At 37.3% G+C, this 18,756-nt stretch overlaps 3 protein-coding genes across 3 annotated transcripts; all 3 read left to right on the plus strand.

The window, feature by feature from the left end:
* The first annotated feature begins 6,796 nt into the window (after window positions 1-6,796).
* LOC122980028 (transcription factor HES-5-like) lies at window positions 6,797-8,513 on the plus strand. Its single transcript, XM_044347699.1, has 2 exons — window positions 6,797-7,047; window positions 7,161-8,513. The coding sequence occupies exons 1-2, from the start codon at window positions 6,925-6,927 to the stop codon at window positions 7,581-7,583; spliced, it is 546 nt and encodes a 181-aa protein (XP_044203634.1). The 5' UTR covers window positions 6,797-6,924; the 3' UTR covers window positions 7,584-8,513.
* Window positions 8,514-10,793: 2,280 nt separating this feature from the next.
* LOC122980027 (transcription factor HES-5-like) lies at window positions 10,794-11,546 on the plus strand. The gene is made up of 2 exons (XM_044347698.1): window positions 10,794-11,004; window positions 11,115-11,546. The coding sequence occupies exons 1-2, from the start codon at window positions 10,882-10,884 to the stop codon at window positions 11,445-11,447; spliced, it is 456 nt and encodes a 151-aa protein (XP_044203633.1). The 5' UTR covers window positions 10,794-10,881; the 3' UTR covers window positions 11,448-11,546.
* A 2,237-nt stretch (window positions 11,547-13,783) lies between these two features.
* Window positions 13,784-15,766, plus strand: LOC122980026 (transcription factor HES-5-like). The gene is made up of 2 exons (XM_044347697.1): window positions 13,784-14,738; window positions 14,849-15,766. The coding sequence occupies exons 1-2, from the start codon at window positions 14,616-14,618 to the stop codon at window positions 15,269-15,271; spliced, it is 546 nt and encodes a 181-aa protein (XP_044203632.1). The 5' UTR covers window positions 13,784-14,615; the 3' UTR covers window positions 15,272-15,766.
* Window positions 15,767-18,756: the final 2,990 nt, after the last annotated feature.

Below are 18,756 nucleotides of genomic sequence, written 5' to 3' on the forward strand. Positions count from 1 at the left end.
TCTTAAGCAGGAAGGGGACATATTCTCCTCTCCTTGAGACTCCAGCTGTCTGTGATGTTTTGGGGAAAGCAGAAACCCCTCTGATAAAGGGTAAATCAGCATTGCCATGGTCACCAAGGTCAGAGAGGGCCTTCCTAGACAACACAGATAGGTGGAATGTGTAGCCAGAATGTGCTGATAGTGACCTGAAGTTTAATGCAACGTGACCTGAACTGACACGGGTAAAACACAGTTCCTTGTTTAGAAACTAGTGAACCAATTAGACTAATTTTTCATATCGTAGGCTGATCTGCTTGGGCTAAAGACTAAGACTCAGACTTTCAGGGGGCAGAACGGATAGAGACAGCATTCGAGTTGCAGATGACTTCGATGTTCGCTATTTCAGTTCTCCTTTATCAAGTACTTCAATAAACATTTTCAGCTTTAAGACATCAAAGACTTGTGTGCACTTTTCTCAACTGAGGTGCTGATCATCGCTCAAAATATCCACAACAGTAAGCAAGAGAAACCTCGCTCACAGAGTCCCAATAGGATAAAAGATCAAGACCTCTTCCCAGAGGAGACAGAGTTTACAAGATAATATGGTGATATCAAAGAAAAAAGAACCTGCTAATTTTAAATCATACTCATAATGTCAAATTTTGAAACAAAATCAGCATCAGCAGTTCTGAAAATACTGTAAGTTGCTCAAGTTGAAAAGAATATTTTTACAGTGTTAAATTACACAAAGTTTTGGTAAGTTACATACATGTTCGTATGATAGAGTCTTGGGATACCAATAAGTTAAAGTGAAAAATTGTTCAATCCAAATATTGTGCAGAGCAATATGATGATTCTGAATACTAAAGACCCATTTTACCCTTCAAGGTCAGTCTTTATTTTTTATTTTTTTTATAAATTTATTGTATTTTCCAAGAATGTAAATAATAATACTACTGGCCAGCAACATTTATAGCTAATGTTAAGGTTGTTTTACATTTTTGATTAAAATCTTGAGTTCTACACTAAAAAACAAACCAAAAAAAAAAGAAAAAAACATTCCAAGGAATAGAAATAGTGGCCTGTGCACAAAACAGTGGCACAAGATAACATTCTGTCACTGGAAAGTGTGGGAAAGCTTGGAAGAAGAGAGTCACAGTTCAAGTTGATTTGCATCCTCAACAACACCAGCAGCCGACTTTTGTCCAGAGAGGTTTGGCACACTTCAGGAAACAGATGTCCCAACCCCCCCCCCCCCCCCCCCCCCTTATATATAGAGCTGAAACTTTAGTCAAGTTGATGATACTAAGACATTCTTCTGACTTTATTTATTATTTTTTTTACATTCTTCAACTTAAGGATGAAAAATAAGTGTCAATTTAGTATGATTCCTTACTTGGTGTATTTTTGAGTGGATTTTAAACCCAGTGGTGTTTGTTCCTACCAGATGGTTGGTGACCTCAGGCTCTTTTTCTTTTCTTTTTCTACAACCAGCGTCCGTCACAAAAGCTCCTTTCAAAGTTCTTTTATAGTACACTGACCACCTCACTTAAAGAGTCAGTGTGGGAAACTGAGAGCAACTTTCTACTCACACCAACTTCCAGCCACAAGACAGAGGAGCCACCTGCTACATCTGGATGCCAGGATGACTTTGTCTCAATTTAAACAATATTAAATATAAAACCGCTGTGGATATCTGATGTTGTTTTAAAATGCCTTGATGCACTGATGAAAAATGTTTAAAATAAAACTGAAAAATGTTGTTATATTTCAATAAAGTATAACCCTGTATAGAACAAACTGATTATTACATAATAGTTCATTTATAATGTGCAAATTTACTTTGGCAAAGTTATGGATCAGAGTTTTACTCCACTATAGAGATGTTACACACCAAAATACATTTTTCCACTAATATTTTTATTTAGTTAGATATAATTTATACCCTTTAACTTGCAAACATTACCCCAAAAAGGGTGCTCATGGGTACCATGGGCATCTGCATATAAAAACATGTTCACGTTTGTCAGCATCTACAGTCTGTGCGATCATAAATTTTGAGCTGCACATACACATGTAAAGGGTTCAGAAGACAAATTTCACATTTTGTGGACCCTTACAGAAACTATAAATGAAGCTATGAAGTAAATTTCACTCTAACACATAAGCTGTATGAAGAGTCTGGTCTCACACATGTGATGGAATGATGAACATATGCTGAGTCAACGTCATTGATCTCAGCATCAGGCAGCAGATCTGCTCTCTACAGGGTCACCACTTTCCCAGATTCACACAGTGCTCTGTGAGTCTCTCTCTATCACGCCCCCCAAGTCCTCCACCTGTTCCCCTGAGATCTAACCATTGTCCCTTACTAATATGACCATTGAGTGTGTGGCTTTTTTATTGTCTGGCACTCTGACTGACTGAGACTGTGAGAAACTCCAGCCAAACCAAGACCCACACATTCATATGGAGATGTGGGACTATAAATAGGAGGGATGAAACCAGCAGAGATCAGATTCTCTCTTCAGAGACCTCTACAGCACAGAGATCCAGCTATGGCACCTACAATCACTGCAGCAATGACCAACTCTCAGGACCATCTGACTCTGACCCACAAGGTAAATTGAAGATTCATGATGACTTCATCTTTTCATGACAGGTTGTTCTTTTTAACTTGTCAAAACTATACTCTAGAATACATTTATTAATAACGTTGTTCTTCTTTCTGCAGCTCAGAAAGCCTCTGGTGGAGATGTTGTACAGAAAGTGAATCAACAGCAGAATTGAGCAGCTCAAGTCTCTCCTGGGTCCAGAGTTCCTCAAACAGCAGCCAGACTCCAAGCTGGAGAAAGCAGACATCCTGGAGATGACAGTTTGCTTCCTGACACAGCTGCAGCAGCAGAATCAACAGCAAGGAAGACTGCTGAACCACTTCAACAAGCTGCAGTCTTCCTCTGATAAGAACCTGAGAGAGGCTGACTTCTCTCCTCTGAGCTCCACTGTCCAGACCAGCATCACCAAAGAGAAGAGTCCAGTCAACAGCGCCCTCTGGAGGCCGTGGTAGACTCATACAGACTGGAGACACTACCAGACAAACTGAGATGACCATGTTGGTCAAAGATTACTGGACTGAATGATTTGAGTTTTAATTCACTTGTTCTTCTGTATACAGAAGGCTGATTTGTGTGTTTTTGTATTTGTGCTAGATGACATTTCCTAAGGAAATGACAGCAACAATATCTTTCAAGTGAAGAAAGAGCATCTTGTCATGCATGTAGCATGAACTAAATCTGATTGCATTAGCAATTGTTATTATTCCTTATTGTACTTCATGTGTGAGTAGTATATAATGCTATGGTAACATTTGTTACCTTATGAATGGTATTGATCATGTTGATCAAACTTTTAACCGTCCTTTTTATGGACATATTGTTATAATGGACTTTATGTTACTTTAATCTCTGTGATTAGTTAAAATTGATCTGTTGTAAGATCCAAATATTTATCCTTTTAAAAAGGTTTTCTTAAAATCATGCTATCACAATTTTCTAGTGATACTTTTATGCTTCATTGCACATCATGTATTGTTACAACATAATGCAATGGTGATATTTGTAACCTCTTGATTAATATGAATCATTTTGAAGAAATATCCTGATTGTCCTTTTTATGGACATTTTATCATAGTGGACTTAACCTCACTTCATGTGATTACTCAAAATGATCTGTTTTAAGATCAATATCATCCTGGAGATGACAGTTCACTTCCTGGGACGACTGCAGCAGCAGCATCAAGATGTGGAGTCAGCAGCTGTGGATCAGGGCTTGTCCAGGTGTATCCAAGAGATGGTGCACTTTCTGTTCAAGGAAAAGGTGAAGACACAGAGAAGACTGCTGAACCACTTCAACAAGCTGCAATCTTCCTCTGATAAGAACCTGAGAGAGGCTGACTTCTCTCCTCTGAGCTCCACAGTCCAGACCAGCATCACCAAAGAGAAGAGTCCAGTCAACAGCGCCCTCTGGAGGCCGTGGTAGACTCATACAGACTGGAGACACTACCAGACAAACTGAGATGACCATGTTGGTTGAAGATAAATAGAATTCAATTTTTTGAACATACTGAAGCCTGTTTAAATGCTTTTATCTGGATTTCCAACTTTTTTGTTGAGGAAAATGTCATTTCCTAAGGAAATGTTAAAACATAACAGTATCTTTCATGTTAAGAAAGAACATTTGTTTGTGGTCTTTTCGATCAAAACCTTTATTTGTCCTTTGTGTGGACATTTTGTCAAAATTCACTTCATGTGATCATATTAATCTCTTTGATTATTGATCTGTTATAGTTTAACCTGTATTTTTTATCCTTTTATCTAAAAGGTTTGCTTAACCTGGTGCTAAGACTGTAATGCTATTGAACATTTTTATTTATAAAAATGTATTGACTTAAATAGGTATTAATCTATTCTTATCACTTTGTGATTATCTTAACCTGATCTGTTCTAAGGTCACTTTTTTCTACCTTTGCCTTTGTTATAAAGTGCAAATAATATTTTAATTAAGATTGAGTGATGAAGCTCATAATGTTTGTGTCTTTTATAAAGACGACTGCTCCTCCACTCAGTTTGAGTACAGTGTGTCTTGGAGAAGTGTCCATTTTATTGTTGTGATGTATCATCGCATCTTTGTGCCCCCAGCTGAAAATTTCATTTGTTATTATTGAGTTTGTTTGAATAAACAAAAACATAATCAATTCAATTGCATTTTGTGATCTTTGTTACTTATTTTAATCTATAGCTACATTGCAATGATGATGATAGATTCCTCAAGTGTTTCTTTCTTGCATTTTTGTCATAGATAGAGTTATCTATCATCACAGTATGGATCAAATAACAAACATCTCTGATCAAATCTGGGACATAATTCCCCATCCATTATCTACATGTTAATGTTGATATTTTTGTTTAAATCAAAGCAGAGCACATTTAAATTTGGATTGAAGAAGAGATTTGATAGACCAACATCTTTTATGTCAATATTTAAATGCAGCGGCTCATATTTAGTCACTAAACCAAATCAGGACATTTTCATTGTGTCTGATTATATTAAAAAATGTGCTGTGTCATATGTTTGGTGCAATAGTGAATTTGAGGTGTTGGAATGTGAAAACCTTCATGTTAATTTGAATCTTTTCTCCTGAAGAGGCCACACATGGCAGCTAATGTGATGCATAATGAGACACACTTGTATTGATCCTCTAATAAAAGCAGTCAAAGGACAGGCTGTGGGAAACCAGAGAAAACTCACTCACAGAGCTCAAATGATACAATAGATTACGACCTGTGTCCTGAAGTGACAGAGGTTAAATGGTACTAAAACAAAAAAAAATGCTGATCTGTTTGAAATCAGTCTCATAAATTTAATTTGCTTTAATTGCTTTTACAATATGCAGCAGGTCACGATTAATAGTTGTAACAACGTTGCCAATTGATCAAGAGGACTTTATTCCCATTTAAACTTAAGTTTCTTGTTATATTGAAATATAACTCATCTGACAATTTCATTGACTTTAGTCTTAATACTAGTGAGATGAAGCACAACACTTTTAATGTGAACGTAATCACTGGCCTAAAACATTTACTGCTGGTGTAATTTTTTAAACTACACTTCTAAATGAAAATCTTCAGTAACCTTTAACCCACCAAAAGGTACTGTAGAATCAAATAAAAGTAATGGCTACTGGATGTGCTGACTAGAATCCTCTTTTAACACAGCACATGCCTCACTTTTTGTCAACGGGCAGAGTGTGGGAAAGCTCTGAAGAAAAGAGTCATAGTTCAGGTTGATTTGAATCTCTAACCCCACCAGCAACCAACTATTATCCAAAAGGATGTGGCACACTTAAAGAAACAGCTGTCTCAATCTTCCAACCTTGTCTAAAGAGCTAGAATATTGGTCCATTTGATGAAAAAAAGGTTTCATTTTGATTGCATATTCACTGTAAATTGAGAAAGTGGAAGCCAAGTTAGTATGATTGCAGAAACTTCATGTATGTTTTAACTGCATCTTAAATGTTTAAGTTAACCAATGATGTTCTTTCCCTCCAGATGGTTGGTGACGTCAGGTTCTTTATCTATTGTAGCACGCAACCGGCGTCCGTCACAAAAGCTCCTTTCAAAGTTCTTTTGTAGCGCACTGACCACACCATTCAAAGAGTCAGTGTGGGAAACTCAGAGCAACTTTCTACTCACACCAACTTCCAGCCACAAGACAGAGGACACACCTGCTACATCTGGACACTAAGAGTATAATTATTAATAATATACAAATACCATGCCATCTGAAGTTGTTTTTCCAGTGTCTTGCACTGAGGAAATCTATTTTATTTTATAATAAAATGTATCAATTTAGTTTACAACCTGTATACAGCAGGAAAAAAATTATATATTAGTGGGTGTAGAATGTATAAACTTACACCCACAAAGAGTTGTATTCCACAGAAAAGATTTTGCACACAACAATACATTTTATATTGATGCTTTTATTAAGATACATAAAGTATATCCTACATGCTGTAGGGTGAATTTCGCTCGAGCACAAGAATTGTGTATAGACTCCATGATCTTACATGAGTGATGGTATGATGAGTGGATGCTCAAAAAAGTCATTGATCTGCAGCATGAGCCAGCAGATCTGCTCTCCCTGCAGTCACCACATTCCCAGATTCAAAAGGAGGTCTGGATGCCCATTACCCCCCCCCCCCCCCCCCCCCCCCGAGTCCAAAACCTGTTCCCCTGAGATTTAACCATTGTCCTACTGAGCATGTGGAGGCTTAGCATTCCTTTTTCTTTTGTCTGGCTCTCTGATTGGCTGAGACTGTGAGAAACTCCAGCCAGACCAAGACCCACACATTCATATGGAGATGTGGGACTATAAATAAGAGAGATGAAGCCAGCAGAGATCAGATTCTCTCTACAGAGACCTCTACAGCACAGAGATCCAGCTATGGCACCTACAATCACTGCAGCAATGACCAACTCTCAGGACCATCTGACTCTGACTCACAAGGTAAATTGAAGATTCATGGAGAATCAATCATCATTCATGAAACGTTGCCTTTGTTCATGCTAACATTAAACTCCAGAATAAGTTGATTAATGACTTTGTTCTTCTTTCTGCAGCTCAGAAAGCCTCTGGTGGAAAAGTTACGCAGAGAACGAATCAACAGCAGCATTGAGCAGCTCAAGTCTCTCCTGGGTCCAGAGTTCCTCAAACAGCAGCCAGACTCCAAGCTGGAGAAAGCAGACATCCTGGAGATGACAGTTTGCTTCCTGAGACGACTGCAGCAAAAACATCAAGCTGTTCACTCAGCAGCTGTGGATCAGGGCTACTCCAGGTGTGTCCAAGAAGTGGCACACTTCCTGTCCAAGGAAAAGGTGATGACACAGTCCCAGAGTCAACTGCTGAACCACTTCAACAAGCTGCAATCTTCCTCTGATAAGTCCCTGAGAGAGGCTGACTTCTCCCCTCTGAGCTCCACAGTCCAGACCAGCATCACCAAAGAGAAGAGTCCAGTCAACAGCGCCCTCTGGAGGCCGTGGTAGACTCATACAGACTGGAGACACTACCAGACAAACTGAGATGACCATGTTGGTCAAACATTATTGGACTGAATGATTTGAGTTTTAATTCACTTGTTCTTCTGTATACAGAAGGCTGATTTGTGTGTTTTTGTATTTGTGCTAGATGACATTTCCTAAGGAAATGACAGCAACAATATCTTTCAAGTGAAGAAAGAGCATCTTGTCATGCATGTAGCATGAACTCAATCTGATTGCATCAGCAATTATTATTATTCCTTATTGTACTTCATGTATTGGTAGTATAATGCTATGGTGACATTTGTTACCTTTTGATTGGTATTGATCATCTTGATCAAATTTTAACTGTCCTTTTTATGGACATATTGTTATAATGGACTTTACCTCACTTTAATCTCTGTGATTAGTCAAAACTGATCTGTTGTAAGATCCATTTATCCTTTTTTCTAAAAAGTTTGCTTAAAATCATGCTATCACAATTTTCTAGTGATACTTTAATGCCTCTCTACGTGACATGTATTGTTTCAATATAATGCCATGGTGATATTTGTTACTTCTTGATTAGTATTAATCATTCTGAACAAAAATCTTAATTGTCCTTTTAATGGATATTTTATCATAGTGGACTTTACCCCACTTCATGTGATTACTCAGAAATGATCTGTTTTAAGATCAATGTGTTTATTCTTTTACTGTAAAAGCTTTGATTAAGGTCACACTGTCACAGTTTTCTAGTGACAACATAATATTTTCATATTGAAAATCAATTGAATTTTGTGATCATTAAGAACAATGCCATCTGTTGTAAGATCAGTGTAAAGTTTTTAATCCATTTGGAAAAGATTTCAAAGGACAGTGAGAACTGTGTCCTCGAATACTGTCAATTGTTTGTCTTTTATAAAGACAGCTGTTCCTTTACTCTGTCTGAGTACAGTGTGTCTTGTAGAATTCTACAAGTTGTTGTTGTGATGTATCATCACCTCTTGTTGAATCTTGTAAACTTTATGAGGCTTATTGTGCCACGTTGAATAAACAAACAATGCAAGTTGCTAAATTTGTGTTTTCATGTATTTTGTGTCATATTTTACCTCTTTATAATGACAAAAGTGACTTTCCACACTTAACTCATTGAATTCAATTACTGTTCCAACCTTTAGTTGAAAAATATTCAATACACAGTAATTATGCACCCATGATGTAGGTTAAGATAATACTTTGTGAAGCCGTTCCATTAAGATGTTTGATGAAGTGTTTTTATCCATTTTATGTCACTCTGCTGTAGGTCAAACCATCAAAACAAATTAGAAAACTTACATTTCAAAGACACCTTTACTTCAACATCTTTTTGGTATAACTGTAAGTGATAAGTCTTTTAATGTAAACAGTTTAATCTCAATCATTCTCCTTATTTAAAGAGGCCTGATATTGTATCTAATGTGATGCATAATGAGACACACTTCTATTGTTCCTCCAGTGAAAGCAGTGAAAACACAGAGTGTGGGAAACCAGAGGAAACTCACTCACAGAGACCCTGCAGGACAATAGATCCAGACCTTTGGCCTCAGGAGACAGAGGTTAAAAGAGACTCCAGCTCCAAAAACTGAAAACATTCTTATCTGATTAAAATTCAAACCTTTTCTTCCATTGATTGAAATCACCGTCACCTGTTTTATATATTGCCATTTCCAAAAGCGGGGACTCAGCTAAGTCACTAAGTAAGTTTGTGATGCAGACTGTGACCTTTAAATTGTTATTTATAAGTAAAAATATATCATATGTGGGTTTTCAAAATTTCCATAAAATTTCAGGATTACGGCCCCAAAATACTGTTTCTTTGAAAACAAGACATTAATAAAATTGTTCAGTATTTAAACCATGTTCAGTGTTTTGCTAAGTGTATAACCACAGCAAAGTATCACAAGTTGACCTCAGTGAAAATTGGTTATATTTAGATGATAGGTGTGTTGAATATTTAAATGACTGAGAGGATTTCTCCACTGGTTTCCATTACTCCTAATTGGATTTTCTACATACTTTGAAAATAAAAATCTCAATGTGTTGTACACTGTAAGAAGAAAAAAAAATTGCCTCCAAGTGTTAAAATGACTCCTCAAAAATTCAGTTTGGATTTAGGCACACGCCAAAGTTTCTTTTAATGGAAAAAGTGTGGGAAAGCTCTGGATAGCAAAGTTGAGCCTGATTAGCATCATCGACTCCACCAGCAGCCTCCTATTCTCCAAAGAGATATGGCACACTTCAGGGAAACAGCTGTCTCAACCTCCCAGCCTCATGTATAGAGATGAAATTCTGATCCAGTTGGTGAAAAAAATGGCAGGAATTTGACTTAATATTCAATATGTATGAAAATTATTGGACATTGACTGAATAATTCACCAAAATAATTGGTATTACCCTTTCTGATGATACATTTAATCACAATTTCAAACTTTACAAACTGTCAGAGCCAGCCAATGGTGTTCTTTCCCTCCAGATGGTTGGTGACGTCAGGCTCTGTTTCTACTACAACACCCGCCCAGTATCAGTCACAAAAGCTCCATTCAAAGTCCCTTTGTGGTTCATTGACCACAGCATTCAAAGAGTCAGTGTGGGAAACTCAGATCAACTCTTTACTCACAGAGGACAAGGCACAAGTCAGAAGACCGCTACATCTGGACGGCAGCGTGATTGTTTTGTTCAAGTTTTTAAAAATACCATTACCATCACTCTCATATTTAATGCCTGGCAGAATTGGCTTCTAAATGACAGTATCATGAATTAAACAAAATTTAGAAAAAATACCAAACTGTATACAATGAAAAGTGTACCTGAATTATAAAGAAAAAATAGAAGATAAGTAGTGTAAGTTGGTTAATTTAGCTCATGGCTCAACAGAATCATTAGAGACAAAATGTCTATTTTTACTGATTTTTAAATTCAGTTAGCACTTTATATAGTACTTTTTATCCTTAATGTACTTAATTGTCTTTCTCCCACGTGTGTGATGGAACAATCAGCGTGTGTTCAAAGTCATTGATCTCAGCATCAGGCAGCAGTTCTTCTCTCTACAGGGTCACCACTTTCCCAGATTCACACAGAGCTCTGTGAGTCTCTCTCAATCATCCCCCCAGTCCTCCACCTGTTCCCCTGAGATCTAACCATTGTCCCCCAGGCATTAACAGCATTCGGCGTGTGTGTCCTTTATTGTCTCACCAAGCTCTCTGATTGGATGAGACTGTGAGAAACTCTAGTCAGACCAAGACCCACACATTCATATGGAGATGTGGGACTATAAATAGGAGGGATGAATCCAGCAGAGATCAGATTCTCTCTACAGAGACCTCTACAGCACAGAGATCCAGCTATGGCACCTACAATCACTGCAGCAATGACCAACTCTCAGGACCATCTGACTCTGACCCACAAGGTAAATTGAAGATTCATGATGACTTCATCTTGTCATGACAGGTTGTTCTTTTTATGCTATCATTAAACTCCAGAATAAGTTGATTAATGACTTTGTTCTTCTTTCTGCAGCTCAGAAAGCCTCTGGTGGAGAAGTTACGCAGAGAACGAATCAACAGCAGCATTGAGCAGCTCAAGTCTCTCCTGGGTCCAGAGTTCCTCAAACAGCAGCCAGACTCCAAGCTGGAGAAAGCAGACATCCTGGAGATGACAGTTTGCTTCCTGACACAGCTGCAGCAGCAGAATCAACAGCAAGGGAGACTGCTGAACCACTTCAACAAGCTGCAGTCTTCCTCTGATAAGAACCTGAGAGAGGCTGACTTCTCTTCTCTGAGCTCCACAGTCCAGACCAGCATCACCAAAGAGAAGAGTCCAGTCAACAGCGCCCTCTGGAGGCCGTGGTAGACTCATACAGACTGGAGACACTACCAGACAAACTGAGATGACCATGTTGGTCAAACATTATTGGACTAATTCACTTGTTCTTCTGTATACAGAAGGCTGATTTGTGTGTCTTTGTATTTGTGCTAGATGACATTTCCTAAGGAAATGACAGCAACAATATCTTTCAAGTGAAGAAAGAGCATCTTGTCATGCATGTAGCATGAACTAAATCTGATTGCATCAGCAATTATTATTCCTTATTGTACTTCATGTATTAGTAGTGTATAATGCTATGGTAACATTTGTTACCTTTTGATTGGTATTGATCAGTTTGATCAAAATTTAAATGTCCTTTTTATGGACACATTGTTTTAATGGACTTTACCTCACTTTAATCTCTGTGATTACTAAACACTGATCTGTTGTAAGATCCATTTATCCTTTTTTCTAAAAAGTTTGCTTATCAAGCTATCACTATTTTCTAGTGATACTTTTATGCCTCACTGCATGAAATGTATTGTTACAATATAATGCAATGGTGATATTGATTAGTATTAATCATTTTAAACAAAAATCTTAATTGTCCGTTTTATGGATATTTTATCATAGTGGACTTTACCCCACTTCATGTGATTACTCAGAAATGATCTGTTTTAAGATCAATGTGTTTATTCTTTTACTGTAAAAGCTTTGATTAAGGTCACACTGTCACAGTTTTCCAGTGACAACATAATATTTTCATATTGAGAATCAATTGAATTTTGTGATCATTAAGAACAATGCCATCTGTTGTAAGATCAGTGTAAAGTTTTTAATCCATTTGGAAAAGATTTCAAAGGACAGTGAGAACTGTGTCCTCAAATACTGTCAATTGTTTGTCTTTTATAAAGACAGCTGTTCCTTTACTCTCTCTGAGTACAGTGTGTCTTGTAGAAATCTACAAGTTGTTGTTGTGATGTATCATCACCTCTTGTTGGAGCTTGCAACCTTTGTGTGGCTCATTGTGCCACGTTGAATAAACAAACTACCAATTACAAGTTTTGTCTTTTCATGTTATTTTGTGTCATATTTTACCTCTTTATAACAACAAAAGTGACTTTCCACACTGAATTCATTGAATTCAATTACTGTTCCAAACTTTAGTTGAAAAATATAACAATTAAATTCCACATGAACACTAGTTGTGTACTCATGATGTAGCTAAAGATAGTACTTTGTGAAACAGTTCCATTAGGATGTTTGATGACGTGTCATTATCAATTTTATGTCACTCTGCTGTTGGGCAAGTTATCAAACCAAATTAGAAAACTTACATTTCAAAGACACTTTTACTTCAACATCCTTTTGGTATAACTGTAAGTTGTAAGTCTTTTAATGTAAACAGTTTAATCTTAATCGTTCTCCTTATTTAAAGAGGCCTGATATTGCATCTAATGTGATGCATAATGAGACACACTTCTATTGTTCCTCCAGTGAAAGCAGTGAAAACACAGAGTGTGGGAAACCAGAGGAAACTCACTCACAGAGCCACCGCAGGACAATAGATCCAGACCTTTGGCCTCAGGAGACAGAGGTTGAGAGGGACTTTGGCTTCCAAAAGAGAAACTTTCTTACCTGTTAAAAATCATATAGTCAATTTTAACTTTTTCTTTCAATGAGTGAAATCCTCTTCAGTTTTATATATTTCCATTTACAAAAGTGGAGACTTAGCAAAGTCACTAAGTAAGTTTGTGAGGCAGATTGTGACCCTAAAATTGCTATTTAGAAATCAAAATTTATCTTTATCAGTTTTGCTGACTGTATAATCACAGCAAAGTATCACATGTTGACCTCAGAATATTGGTTATATTTAGACTATAGGTGTTTTGAATATTTAAATGTCTAAGGTGATTTCTCCACTGGTTTCCATTACTGCCAATTTGATAAGCTATACAGTGTAAACAGAAAAAGAAAAAATATAACTCCCTCAGCATATATATATATATAAAAAAAAAAAACTCGAAAAGTCTATTTGGATTTAGAGACATCCTTAAATTTATTTTAATGGACAGAGTGTGGGAAAGCTCTGGAGAGACGAATTAAGCCTTATAAAGATTCTCGACCCATCCAGCCTCCTATTCTCCAGAGGGATTTGGCACACTTCAGGAAACAGCTGTCTCAACCTCCCACCCTCATGTATAGAGCTGAAATTTTGATCCAGTAGGTGACAAAATGAAGAAATTGTGATTGGATGTTTGAAATGTGCAAAAATGATTGGATGTTGACTAAATATTTTGCCAAAACAATTGAGCGGACTCTTCATGATAAGAATTTAATAACAATTTCAAACTTTACAAACTGTCAGAGCCAGCCAATGGTGTTCTTTCCCTCCAGATGGTTGGTGACGTCAGGCTCAGTTTCTACTTCAACATCCGTCCAGTATCAGTCACAAAAGCTCCATTCAAAGTCCCTTTGAGGTTCATTGACCACAGCATTCAAAGAGTCAGTGTGGGAAACTCAGATCAACTTTTTACTCACACTGAAGACAAGGCACAAGTCAGGAGACTGCTACATCTGGACGGCAGCGTGATTGTTGCACTCAAGTTTTAAAAATACCATTACTATCACACTCATATTTAATGCCTGGCAGAATTGGCTTCTAAATGACAGTATCATGAATTAAACAAAATTTGGGAAAAATATCAAACTGTAGAAAATAAAAAAGGAAGTTGAATCTTAAAGAGAACATAGAAGATAAGTAGTGTAAGTTGGTTGATTTTAGGTCATGGCTCAACAGAATCATTAGAGACAAAAAGTCTATTTCTACTTATTTTTAAATTCAGTTAACACTTCATATAGTATTTTTTTTTATCCTTAATGTACTTAATTGTCTTTCTCCCACGTGTGTGATGGAACAATCAGCGTGTGTTCAAAGTCATTGATCTCAGCATCAGGCAGCAGATCTGGTCTCTACAGGGTCACCACTTTCCCAGATTCACACAGAGCTCTGTGAGTCTCTCTCCATCATCCCCCCAGTCCTCCACCTGTTCCCCTGAGATCTAACCATTGTCCCCCAGGCATTAACAGCATTCAGCATGCTGCATCCTCTTTTGTCTCACCAAGCTCTCTGATTGGATGAGACTGTGAGAAACTTCAACCAGACCAAGACCCACACATTCATATGGAGATGTGGGACTATAAATAGGAGGGATGAAGCCAGCAGAGATCAGATTCTCTCTACAGAGACCTCTACAGCACAGAGATCCAGCTATGGCACCTACAATCACTGCAGCAATGACCAACTCTCAGGACCATCTGACTCTGACCCACAAGGTAAATTGAAGATTCATGATGACTTCATCTTTTCATGACAGGTTGCTCTTTTTATGCTAACATTAAACTCCAGAATAAGTTAATTAATGACTTTATTCTTCTTTCTGCAGCTCAGAAAGCCTCTGGTGGAGAAGTTACGCAGAGAGCGAATCAACAGCAGCATTGAGCAGCTCAAGTCTCTCCTGGGTCCAGAGTTCCTAAAACAGCAGCCAGACTCCAAGCTGGAGAAAGCAGACATCCTGGAGATGACAGTTTGCTTCCTGAGACGACTGCAGCAAAAACATCAAGCTGTTCACTCAGCAGCTGTGGATCAGGGCTACTCCAGGTGTGTCCAAGAAGTGGCACACTTCCTGTCCAAGGAAAAGGTGATGACACAGTCCCAGAGTCAACTGCTGAACCACTTCAACAAGCTGCAATCTTCCTCTGATAAGTCCCTGAGAGAGGCTGACTTCTCCCCTCTGAGCTCCACAGTCCAGACCAGCATCACCAAAGAGAAGAGTCCAGTCAACAGCGCCCTCTGGAGGCCGTGGTAGACTCATACAGACTGGAGACACTACCAGACAAACTGAGATGACCATGTTGGTCAAACATTACTGGACTGAATCATTTGAGATTTAATTCACTTGTTCTTCTGTATACAGAAGGCTGATTTGTGTGTTTTTGTATTTGTGCTAGATGACATTTCCTAAGGAAATGACAGCAACAATATCTTTCAAGTGAAGAAAGAGCATCTTGTCATGCATGTAGCATGAACTAAATCTGATTGCATCGGCAATTGTTATTATTCCTTATTGTACTTCATGTATTGGTAGTATAATGCTATGGTGACATTTGTTACCTTTTGATTGGTATTGATCATCTTGATCAAATTTTAACTGTCCTTTTTATGGACATATTGTTATAATGGACTTTACCTCACTTTAATCTCTGTGATTAGTCAAAACTGATCTGTTGTAAGATCCATTTATCCTTTTTTCTAAAAAGTTTGCTTAAAATCATGCTATCACAATTTTCTAGTGATACTTTAATGCCTCTCTACATGACATGTATTGTTTCAATATAATGCCATGGTGATATTTGTTACTTCTTCTTGATTAGTATTAATCACTTTGAACAAAAATCTTAATTGTCCTTTTTATGGATATTTTATATCATAGTGGACTTTACCCCACTTCATGTGATTACTCAGAAATGATCTGTTTTAAGATCAATGTGTTTATTCTTTTACTGTAAAAGCTTTGATTAAGGTCACACTGTCACAGTTTTCTAGTGACAACATAATATTTTCATATTGAAAATCAATTGAATTTTGTGATCATTAAGAACAATGCCATCTGTTGTAAGATCAGTGTAAAGTTTTTAATCCATTTGGAAAAGATTTCAAAGGACAGTGAGAACTGTGTCCTCGAATACTGTCAATTGTTTGTCTTTTATAAAGATAGCTGTTCCTTTACTCTCTCTGAGTACAGTGTGTCTTGTAGAAATCTACAAGTTGTTGTTGTGATGTATCATCACGTCTTGTTGAATCTTGCAACCTTTATGTGGCTCATTGTGCCACGTTGAATAAACAAACAGTGCAAGTTGCTAAATTTGTGTTTTCATGTATTTTGTGTCATATTTTACCTCTTTATACTGACAAAAGTGACTTTCCACACTTAACTCATTGAATTAAATTACTGTTCCAACCTTTAGTTGAAAAATATTCAATACACAGTAATTATGCACCCATGATGTAGGTAAAGATAATACTTTGTGAAGCCGTTCCATTAAGATGTTTGATGAAGTGTTTTTATCCATTTCATGTCACTCTGCTGTAGGTCAAACCATCAAAACAAATTAGAAAACTTACATTTAAAAGACACCTTTACTTCAACATCCTTTTGGTGTAACTGTAAGTTGTAAGTCTTTTAATGTAAACAGTTTAATCTCAATCATTCTCCTTATTTAAAGAGGCCTGATATTGTATCTAATGTGATGCATAATGAGACACACTTCTATTGTTCCTCCAGTGAAAGCAGTGAAAACACAGAGTGTGGGAAACCAGAGGAAACTCACTCACAGAGCCCCTGCAGGACAATAGATCCAGACCTTTGGCCTCAGGAGACAGAGGTTAAAAGAGACTCTAGCCCCAAAAACTGAAAACATTCTTATCTGTTTAAAATGTAAATCTTTTCTTCCATCGATTGAAATCCCTGTCACCAGTTTTATATATTGCCATTTTCCTAAAGTTAGCAAAGTCACTGATTAATACTTCCAATTTTACTTCAAATTGAGCCCCTGCGGGACAATAGATCCAGACCTTTGGCCTCAGGAGACAGAGGTTAAAAGAGACTCTCCAAAAACTGAAAACATTCTTCTATATGTTTAAAATCATAGATTCAATTTGAACTTTTTCTTCTTTTGATTAAAAACACCTCCACCAGTTGTATATAGTGCCATTTCCAAAAGTTGGGACTTGGAATAGTAAATGTAAATACATTTGTGAGGCACAACTTGACCCTGAAATTGTTATTCAGAATACAAAACATATCAGATTTGAGTTTTCAAAATTTCAATAACATTTCAGGATTATGGCCTTAAAACACTTTGGCTTTGAAAACAAGACAATGGGAAAATGTTCAGTGTTTTGCTAACTGTATGAGCACAGCAAAATATCAAACATTGACTTCAGCATATATTGGCTATATTTAGACTATAGATCTGTTGAATATTTAAATGACTAAGATGATTTCTCCACTAGTTTCCATTACTCCAAATTTGACTTTCTATATATTTTGAAATTAAATCTCAATGAGCTGTACACTATAAAAAGAAAAGACATAATTGCCTCCAAGTGTTAAGAAGACTCCTCAAAAATTCGGTTTGGATTTAGGCACATGCCTAAATTCCTTTAAATGGACAGAGTGTGGGAAAGCTCTGGAGAGCAAAGTTGAGCCTGATTAGCATCATCAACCCCACCAGCAGCCTCCTATTCTCCAAAGAGATATGGCACACTTCAGGGAACAGCTGTCTCAACCTCCCAGCCTCATGTATAGAGATGAAATTCTGATCCAGTTGTTGAAAAAATGGCACAAATTTTACTTAATGTTGAAAATGTTTGAAAAATATTTGACAGTGATTAGATGATTCTCAAAATTTAATAACAATTTCAAACTTTACAAACTGTCAGAGCCAGCCAATGGTGTTCTTTCCCTCCAGATGGTTGGTGACGTCAGGCTCTGTTTCTACTACAACACCCGTCCAGTATCAGTCACAAAAGCTCCATTCAAAGTCCCTTTGTGGTTCATTGACCACAGCATTCAAGGAGTCAGTGTGGGAAACTCAGATCAACGTTTTACTCACAGAGGACAAGGCACAAGTCAGAAGACCGCTACATCTGGACGGCAGCGTGATTGTTGCGTTCAACTTTTTTAAAATACCTTTTAAGCAAATGATGTGCATCACAGTTGTTTTTAATACCCAACAGAATTGATTTCCAAATTACAGTATTTTAAATTTAAAGAAAAATTTAGGAACACAGAAAAAAATTTGAAAATAAAAAATGTAAATAGAGTGAGTGGCTTGATTTTATGTTATAGCTATATAGAAGTGTAGTAAATTCTATATCCACTGATTTTTAACTGTGAGTCATACAGTGCTTTTACCATGGATGTAATTAATTTTCTTCTCCCACGTGTGTGATGGGATGATCAGCGTGTGCTCAGTCAAAGTCATTGATCTCAGCATCAGGCAGCAGTTTTTCTCTCTACAGGGTCACCACTTTCCCAGATTCACACAGCTCTGTGAGTCTCTCTCCATCACCCCCCCAGTCCTCCACCTGTTCCCCTGAGATCTAACCATTGTCCCCCAGGCATTAACAGCATTCGGCGTGTGTATCCTTTATTGTATCATCAAGCCCTCTGATTGGCTGAGACTGTGAGAAACTTCAACCAGACTGAGACCCACACATTCATATGGAGATGTGGGACTATAAATAGGAGGGATGAAGCCAGCAGAGATCAGATTCTCTCTTCAGAGA

Source organism: Thunnus albacares, chromosome 4, assembly GCF_914725855.1.
Source record: "Thunnus albacares chromosome 4, fThuAlb1.1, whole genome shotgun sequence".
NCBI lineage: Eukaryota > Metazoa > Chordata > Actinopteri > Scombriformes > Scombridae > Thunnus > Thunnus albacares.